This window comes from Callionymus lyra, unplaced genomic scaffold (genome assembly GCF_982586985.1).
Source record: "Callionymus lyra unplaced genomic scaffold, fCalLyr1.hap1.1 HAP1_SCAFFOLD_172, whole genome shotgun sequence".
Taxonomy (NCBI): domain Eukaryota; kingdom Metazoa; phylum Chordata; class Actinopteri; order Syngnathiformes; family Callionymidae; genus Callionymus; species Callionymus lyra.
This window is the reverse complement of record NW_028258631.1, coordinates 15,001-24,203: the sequence shown is the minus strand read 5'-3', so window position 1 is coordinate 24,203 and position 9,203 is coordinate 15,001. Positions and strand designations below refer to the sequence as shown.

Here is a 9,203-nt window from a genome sequence, read left to right as displayed (position 1 = left end):
TTCTGCAGCTGCTGGAGTGGGCGGGACCGCGAGATGACGTGTTTCCGCTTCAGACATAAACAGTGCTCGCACGTGCTCGAGCTGTCAAGAGTGTGTGATCAAAAATAAACGTCAATCAATCGATCATGTTGTTGCAACGTGTGTTTATTGTTGTTGTGTTTGTCAGTGTGTTGTTGTGTTTGTCAAGTGTGTTGTTTTGTTTGTCAGTGTGTTGTTGTGTTTGTCAAGTGTGTTGTTGTGTTTGTCAGTGTGTTGTTGTGTTTGTCAAGTGTGTCGTTGTGTTTGTCAGTGTGTTGTTGTGTTTATCAAGTGTGTTGTTGTGTTTGTCAAGTGTGTTGTTGTGTTTGTCAGTGTGTTGTTGTGTTTATCAAGTGTGTTGTTGTGTTTGTCAAGTGTGTTGTAGTGTTTGTCAAGTGTGTTGTTGTGTTTGTCAGTGTGTTGTTGTGTTTATCAAGTGTGTTGTTGTGTTTGTCAGTGTGTTGTTGTGTTTATCAAGTGTGTTGTTGTGTTTATCAAGTGTGTTGTTGTGTTTATCAAGTGTGTTGTTGTGTTTGTCAGTGTGTTGTTGTGTTTGTCAGTGTGTTGTTGTGTTTATCAAGTGTGTTGTTGTGTATCTCTAGTCTGACACAAGTGTCTCTTCATGAATCACACGTTCAGAAAAAGAAAAGGTTTTAATATTTCTATAATATTTCTATAATATTTCTAACATGAGTTTCAAAAATTCCCTTTTGTCTCTTGACATGTGTCAGTCAACACGTCAACATGTCAACACAACACGTCAACATGTCAACACGTCAACATGTCAACACAACACGTCAACACGTCAACACGTCAACACGTCAACACAACATGTCAACACGTTAACATGTCAACATGTCAACATGTCAACATAACACGTCAACACGTAAACATGTCAACACGTCAACACTTCAACACATCAACACATCAACACATCAACACGTCAACTAACATGTCAACACGTCAACACGTCAACACATCAACTAACATGTCAACACGTCAACTAACATGTCAACACGTCAACATGTCAACACGTCAACACATCAACACATCAACACATCAACACGTTAACATGTCAACACGTCAACACGTCAACACATCAACACATCAACACATCAACTAACATGTCAACACGTCAACTAACATGTCAACACGTCAACATGTCAACACGTCAACACATCAACACATCAACACATCAACACGTCAACTAACATGTCAACACGTCAACATGTCAACATGTCAACACGTCAACACATCAACACGTCAACACATCAACACGTCAACTAACATGTCAACACGTCAACACATCAACACATCAACACGTCAACTAACATGTCAACACGTCAACATGTCAACATGTCAACACGTCAACACATCAACACGTCAACACATCAACACGTCAACTAACATGTCAACACGTCAACACATCAACACATCAACACGTCAACTAACACGTCAACACGTCAACATGTCAACATGTCAACACGTCAACACATCAACACGTCAACACATCAACACGTCAACTAACATGTCAACACGTCAACATGTCAACACGTCAACACATCAACATGTCAACACGTCAACACATCAACACGTCAACTAACATGTCAACACGTCAACACATCAACACGTCAACTAACATGTCAACACGTCAACACGTCTGCTACATGATTGGCACTTGTTGGAGAGACACTGTAGGCACTGAACTGACAGATGCTACAATATTGCTAAACACGTGTAACATCTACACAAAAACTACACACGTGTAACATCTACACGACAAACATCTATAGCGTCTCTCGTGTGAAACCCTGAGAAGAAGAAGCTGCAGCAACAATATGTTCCAACATCATGACATCATAACTTCATGACATCATGACATCATAACTTCATGACATCATAACTTCATGACATCATAACTTCATGACATCATAATTTCATGACATCATGACATCATAACTTCATGACATCATAACTTCATGACATCATAATTTCATGACATCATGACATCATAACATCATAATTTCATGACATCATGACATCATAACTTCATGACATCATAACTTCATGACATCATGACATCATAACTTCATGACATCATGACATCATAACTTCATGACATCATGACATCATAACTTCATGACATCATAACTTCATGACATCATAATTTCATGACATCATGACATCATAACTTCATGACATCATAACTTCATGACATCATAACTTCATGACATCATAACTTCATGACATCATAATTTCATGACATCATAACATCATGACATCATGACATCATGACATCATAACTTCATGACATCATAATTTCATGACTTCATGACATCATAACTTCATGACATCATAACTTCATGACATCATAATTTCATGACATCATGACATCATAACTTCATGACATCATAATTTCATGACTTCATGACATCATAACTTCATGACATCATAACTTCATGACATCATAATTTCATGACATCATAACATCATGACATCATGACATCATAACTTCATGACATCATGACATCATAATTTCATGACATCATAACTTCATGACTTCATGACATCATGACATCATAACTTCATGACTTCATGACATCATAATTTCATGACATCATAACTTCATGACATCATAATTTCATGACATCATAACTTCATGACATCATAATTTCATGACATCATAACTTCATGACATCATAACTTCATGACTTCATGACATCATAATTTCATGACATCATAACTTCATGACATCATAATTTCATGACATCATAACTTCATGACATCATGACTTCATGACTTCATGACATCATAATTTCATGACATCATAACTTCATGACATCATAATTTCATGACATCATAATTTCATGACATCATAACTTCATGACATCATAACTTCATGACATCATAACTTCATGACATCATAATTTCATGACATCATGACATCATAATTTCATGACATCATAACATCATAATTTCATGACATCATAACTTCATGACATCATAACTTCATGACATCATAATTTCATGACATCATAATTTCATGACATCATAACTTCATGACATCATAACTTCATGACATCATAATTTCATGACATCATAATTTCATGACATCATAATTTCATGACATCATAACAGCATGACATCATAACTTCATGACATCATAATTTCATGACATCATAATTTCATGACATCATAACTTCATGACATCATGACTTCATGACATCATGACTTCATGACATCATGACTTCATGACATCATAACAGCATGACATCATAACAGCATGACATCATAACTTCATGACATCATAACTTCATGACATCATAATTTCATGACATCATAACTTCATGACATCATAATTTCATGACATCATAATTTCATGACATCATAACTTCATGACATCATAATTTCATGACATCATAACTTCATGACATCATAACTTCATGACATCATAATTTCATGACATCATAATTTCATGACATCATAATTTCATGACATCATAACTTCATGACATCATAACTTCATGACATCATAATTTCATGACATCATAACTTCATGACATCATAACTTCATGACATCATAATTTCATGACATCATAATTTCATGACATCATAACTTCATGACATCATAACTTCATGACATCATAATTTCATGACATCATAACTTCATGACATCATAACTTCATGACATCATAATTTCATGACATCATAATTTCATGACATCATAACTTCATGACATCATAACTTCATGACATCATAATTTCATGACATCATAACTTCATGACATCATAACTTCATGACATCATAACTTCATGACATCATAATTTCATGACATCATAACTTCATGACATCATAACTTCATGACATCATAACTTCATGACATCATAATTTCATGACATCATAACTTCATAACTTCATGACATCATAACTTCATGACATCATAACATCATGACATCATGACTTGAGGGAGTCAGTAGTTGAGGCGTCTCTGGCTCGGCTGCTGAAGGACACACTTGTTGTGCGTCTTGTGCGGTCGCAGCAGGTTCAGACGCTGAAGACTGTTCCGCGAGGACGTCTGAGCAGAACCAGACACGAGGTCCGTCCGACTGGACCGGTTCGATGCCAGGAGGCGACTGTTGGAACGCTGCTTCGCCGCTGCACCCTCCGGCCTGCAGGGGGAGACAGAGAGTGAGTCCTCACAGCCCCACAGTAGGGGTCACACCTGCTGACCTCACCTGGGTCTGGGAGCATCCAGGGAGCGCCGGCCCTTCTTCCTGCTGCAGGCGGGCGAGGTGCTGGTGGTCAGGCCCGGATGAAGGTGCAGTCTGGGGGTCCGGTGCCGCACATACACCGACATGCTGGGGTGTTCGATCAGCAGGTCTTCCAGGGGGCTGGACTCCAGGACATGACCTCTGAACCCTGTGAAGCACGCGGGCGGCGTGACGAACCAGCTCTCCTCCATAGAAGTCCGGTCCACACACAGGAAGTCCTCGCCCGCCTCAGCACCGCCGCCCGGGTCCGTGTCTGTGGTCCAGTTCAAGGGCGTGCAGGAGGCGTACCTTAGTGCCGGGGCCACCATGGGGGTCTGGATCTGGACCAGGTCCTCGTCTATTGGACTCCCTGAGGTTCCAGAACCTGTCGATGGATTTATTATACAAATATATTTTCAAAAAACTTTTTTTTTTAAGTTAATCACAAACATTTCTCGAGGAATTTGAAAACAATTAAGAAAAACAAAATGGTTTCAGTCACGTGACCAGGTCTCACCCAGGTAGTCGACAAGGATCCAGTCTTCGTCAACTTCCGCTTTCTCGTCTCCATGACAACCGCTGGGTCTCAGCTCCTCCACGACGCCCCCGAAGAGGGCGCTCGTGAGTCGCTGGAACATCCCGGGCTCGGCTGGTCATCGAGGGGTCAGGGGGGTCATCGACCTCCGTCCTGTTGGGTCGAGAAGTGTCACACACCTGTGCGCAGGTGAGACGCGCGCGTGCTCACGAGAACACGCCTCGGTCAGTGAAACTAGTCTAACTAGTGTAACTAACTAGAGAACCCGTGAACGAGTCTGTGGGCTCGAGCTCTCGAGACGCACCTTTGACCCCTCGTGGAAGTTCAGCGCGCGAACCAACAACTGACCTCGAGTGATGACGTGTCGTGACGTCGATGAAAGTGGAGTCTGTGGTTCGGATCCAGACTTCTGCGGCTCGATCCTCGTCCTTTGTTGTTGTTGTGAAGCAGCTCCAACAGCTGATCGACGTGACGTCACGCCAAGGCGCGGCTCGACCAATGAGCGGAGCCGCTGGAAGCTTCATTCGACCAATCACGTCTTAGGAAATGAGCTACGTCACAAACACTTCCTGTTTTGAGCCGTGAACAAACATTTGAAACTACACTTTATTCAAACTACAGTCAGAGTGACGTCACAGAGACGGTATACGTGTCAGATCACGTGACACTGAAGGTCAGAAACAGCGGTCCACACATGTGCTGACGTAACATCATCATGAAGCGCGTCATCAGTGTTGGTGTCGACACTAATCCACTTGATGACGTCATCGAGCTCAACGACCTGTTGGCGGAACATAATGAAATATATAGGTGTGTGTGTGTACGTGTGTATGTGTGTGTACGTGTGTATGTATATAGGTGTGTGTGTGTACGTGTGTATGTGTGTGTACGTCCGATGTGTATAGGTGTGTGTATGTGTATGTATGTATGTAGGGGTGTGTGTGTGTGTGTGTGTACGTGTGTGTACGTGTGTGCGTGTGTGTGTGTCTGTATGTGTCAATCCTGAGTGTCTATAAAAGGTCAGAGGTCACAGCAGAGAGACCCTATATGATGACATCATCTCCTCACGTGACCCTGAGGGCTCTGGTCATTACACCTGCTCTCAGGTGAGTCTCCGGGCTCCAGGGTAGTCGGGGCAACAGGCAGCAGATCCTCCTCCTGAGACTCGGGGTCATGTGACTTGAGAGACGTGTCAGTCAGAGGAACATACATGTAGTTATGTCTCCGTGACGACGAAGAGCCTTGACCTGCGCGACACGCTCGCACATGAGTCATCAGACTGATGGACAGCAGGAGGGAGAGCAGCACGGTGAGGGTCAGCCATGAGGACCTGGACACATGTCACCCGTCAATCATTGTCACCCATCAATCATCCTGCACGTCACCCGTCAATCATTGTCACCCATCAATCATCCTGCACGTCACCCGTCAATCATTGTCACCCGTCAATCATCCTGCACGTCACCCGTGAATCATTGTCACCCATCAATCATCCTGCACGTCACCCGTGAATCATTGTCACCCGTCAATTATCCTGCACGTCAATCATCCTGCACGTCACCCGTGAATCATTGTCACCCCTCAATCATCCTGCACGTCACCCGTGAATCATCCTGCACGTCACCCGTGAATCATTGTCACCCCTCAATCATCCTGCACGTCACCCGTGAATCATCCTGCACGTCACCCGTGAATCATTGTCACCCCTCAATCATCCTGCACGTCACCCGTCAATCATTGTCACCCGTCAATTATCCTGCACGTCAATCATCCTGCACGTCACCCGTGAATCATTGTCACCCCTCAATCATCCTGCACGTCACCCGTGAATCATCCTGCACGTCACCCGTGAATCATTGTCACCCCTCAATCATCCTGCACGTCACCCGTCAATCATTGTCACCCGTCAATTATCCTGCACGTCACCCGTCAATCATTGTCACGCCTCAATCATCCTGCACGTCACCCGTCAATCATTGTCACCCGTCAATCATCCTGCACGTCACCCGTGAATCATTGTCACCCCTCAATCATCCTGCACGTCACCCGTGAATCATTGTCACCCCTCAATCATCCTGCACGTCACCCGTCAATCATTGTCACCCGTCAATTATCCTGCACGTCACCCGTCAATCATTGTCACCCGTCAATCATCCTGCACGTCACCCGTCAATCATTGTCACCCCTCAATCATCCTGCACGTCACCCGTCAATCATTGTCACCCGTCAATCATCCTGCACGTCACCCGTCAATCATTGTCACCCGTCAATTATCCTGCACGTCACCCGTCAATCATTGTCACCCGTCAATTATCCTGCACGTCACCCGTCAATCATTGTCACCCGTCAATCATCCTGCACGTCACCCGTCAATCATTGTCACCCCTCAATCATCCTGCACGTCACCCGTCAATCATTGTCACCCGTCAATCATCCTGCACGTCACCCGTGAATCATTGTCACCCCTCAATCATCCTGCACGTCACCCGTCAATCATTGTCACCCCTCAATCATCCTGCACGTCACCCGTCAATCATTGTCACCCGTCAATTATCCTGCACGTCACCCGTCAATCATTGTCACCCGTCAATCATCCTGCACGTCACCCGTCAATCATTGTCACCCCTCAATCATCCTGCACGTCACCCGTCAATCATTGTCACCCGTCAATCATCCTGCACGTCACCCGTCAATCATTGTCACCCGTCAATTATCCTGCACGTCACCCGTCAATCATCCTGCACGTCACCTGTCAATCATTGTCACCCGTCAATTATCCTGCACGTCACCCGTCAATCATCCTGCACGTCACCCGTCAATCATTGTCACCCGTCAATCATCCTGCACGTCACCCGTCAATCATTGTCACCCGTCAATCATCCTGCACGTCACCCGTCAAACATCCTGCACGTCAATCATTCCACACCACAGCCGTCACTCACTCAGTCAGGTGACTTTGACCTTCGACCTCCCTGTTCCGTGTCCATGACGACAACATGTGTCTGGCTAAACACAGTCCAGCTGTAAAAAAGAAACTGTTGAGTGTGTGTGTGTGTGAGTGTGTGCGTGTGTCTGTCCGTGTGTGTCTCACCTGTGTACAGTGTGTCATTGACTCCTTGTGCTGTGAAGTTACAACTTCCTGTCACATGATCACAAGGACAATGATCCTCACATCGACAACGTTCTGCACACGACAATCCGAACAACCCAGGAGGACACACTAACACACAAATATACACCGTCACTGTTACACACACTGACACACAAATATACACCATCACGTTACACACACTGACACACAAATATATACCGTCACCGTTACACACACTGACACACAAATATACACCGTCACTGTTACACACACTGACACACAAATATACACCGTCACGTTACACACACTGACACACAAATATATACCGTCACCGTTACACACACTGACACACAAATATACACCATCACCGTTACACACACTGACACACAAATATACACCGTCACGGTTACACACACTGACACAAAAATATACACCGTCACACACAAATATACACCGTCACCGTTACACACACTGAAACACAAATATACACCGTCACCGTTACACACACTGACACACAAATATAAACCGTCACTGTTACACACACTGACACACAAATATACACCGTCACCATTACACACACTGACACACAAATATACACCGTCACTGTTACACACTGACACACAAATATACACCGTCACTGTTACACACTGACACACAAATATACACCGTCACTGTTACACACACTGACACACAAACATACACCGTCATTGTTACACACACTGACACACAAACATACACCGTCATTGTTACACACACAAATACTCAGACAAACCTTCTTGACATGCATCACCATGGTAACCAGGTGTACAGGTGCAGCCTCCGGTCACATGATCACACACTCCTCCATTGACGCACACACATGTGTGACTGCAGGCGTCTCCGTAGAGAGAGGGGGGGCACACTGATGGGGGTCAGAGGTCAGCTCGGCAGGTGTTGCTCTGTATTGTGTTTACCTTCAGTGCAGTTCTGTCCACGCCAGCCTGGATCACACACACACCCTCCTGCAGACACACACATCATGTCAGACACACACACCCTCCTGCAGACACACACATCATGTCAGACACACACACCCTCCTGCAGACACACACATCATGTCAGACACACACACCCTCCTGCAGAGACACACATCATGTCAGACACACACATCATGTCAGACACACACATCATGTCAGACACACACATCATGTCAGACACACACACCCTCCTGCAGACACACACACACCCTCCTGCAGACACACACACCCTCCTGCAGACACACACATCATGTCAGACACACACACCCTCCTGCAGACACACACATCATGTCA

The 9,203-nt window shown here is 44.5% G+C and overlaps 2 protein-coding genes across 4 annotated transcripts in view; both read right to left on the bottom strand.

The window, feature by feature from the left end:
* Positions 1-3,957: 3,957 nt before the first annotated feature.
* On the bottom strand, positions 3,958-5,392 carry LOC148058104 (tumor protein p53-inducible nuclear protein 1-like). 2 transcript variants are annotated; one of them, XM_087782635.1, is made up of 4 exons: positions 5,107-5,392; positions 4,785-4,955; positions 4,253-4,652; positions 3,958-4,186 (listed from the first exon to the last, which is right to left on the bottom strand). In XM_087782635.1, the coding sequence occupies exons 2-4, from the start codon at positions 4,903-4,905 to the stop codon at positions 3,988-3,990; spliced, it is 720 nt and encodes a 239-aa protein (XP_087638761.1). In that variant the 5' UTR covers positions 4,906-4,955; positions 5,107-5,392; the 3' UTR covers positions 3,958-3,987. The 2 variants fall into 2 exon arrangements, with proteins under 2 accessions (XP_087638761.1, XP_087638760.1); XM_087782634.1 differs by having other exon boundaries at positions 5,151-5,392.
* Positions 5,393-5,604: 212 nt separating this feature from the next.
* The window catches only part of LOC148058102 (N-acetylglucosamine-1-phosphodiester alpha-N-acetylglucosaminidase-like), a 14,311-nt gene continuing 10,712 nt past the window's right edge, over positions 5,605-9,203 (bottom strand). Inside the window, exons 8-12 of one of the 2 annotated variants that reach the window (XM_087782631.1) lie at positions 8,847-8,894; positions 8,666-8,794; positions 7,894-8,022; positions 7,745-7,823; positions 5,605-6,132 (exon numbers count right to left, since the gene is read on the bottom strand). In XM_087782631.1, the coding sequence (XP_087638757.1) occupies positions 5,859-6,132; positions 7,745-7,823; positions 7,894-8,022; positions 8,666-8,794; positions 8,847-8,894 (659 nt within the window). In that variant the 3' untranslated portion in view covers positions 5,605-5,858. The remainder of the gene's footprint in view (positions 6,133-7,744; positions 7,824-7,893; positions 8,023-8,665; positions 8,795-8,846; positions 8,895-9,203) is intronic. The other variant, XM_087782632.1, reaches the window with a different exon arrangement.

What these genes read in the sequence shown, in the direction of transcription:
- LOC148058104 (XM_087782635.1), bottom strand. Translation starts at nt 4,905, where the DNA reads ATGTTCCAGCGACTCACGAGCGCCCTCTTCGGGGGCGTCGTGGAGGAG. An exon ending in GATCCTTGTCGACTACCTGG is followed by an intron (nt 4,653 to 4,784) that starts GTGAGACCTGGT and finishes ATCCATCGACAG; the next exon opens with GTTCTGGAACCTCAGGGAGT. An exon ending in CTGGATGCTCCCAGACCCAG is followed by an intron (nt 4,187 to 4,252) that starts GTGAGGTCAGCA and finishes CTCCCCCTGCAG; the next exon opens with GCCGGAGGGTGCAGCGGCGA.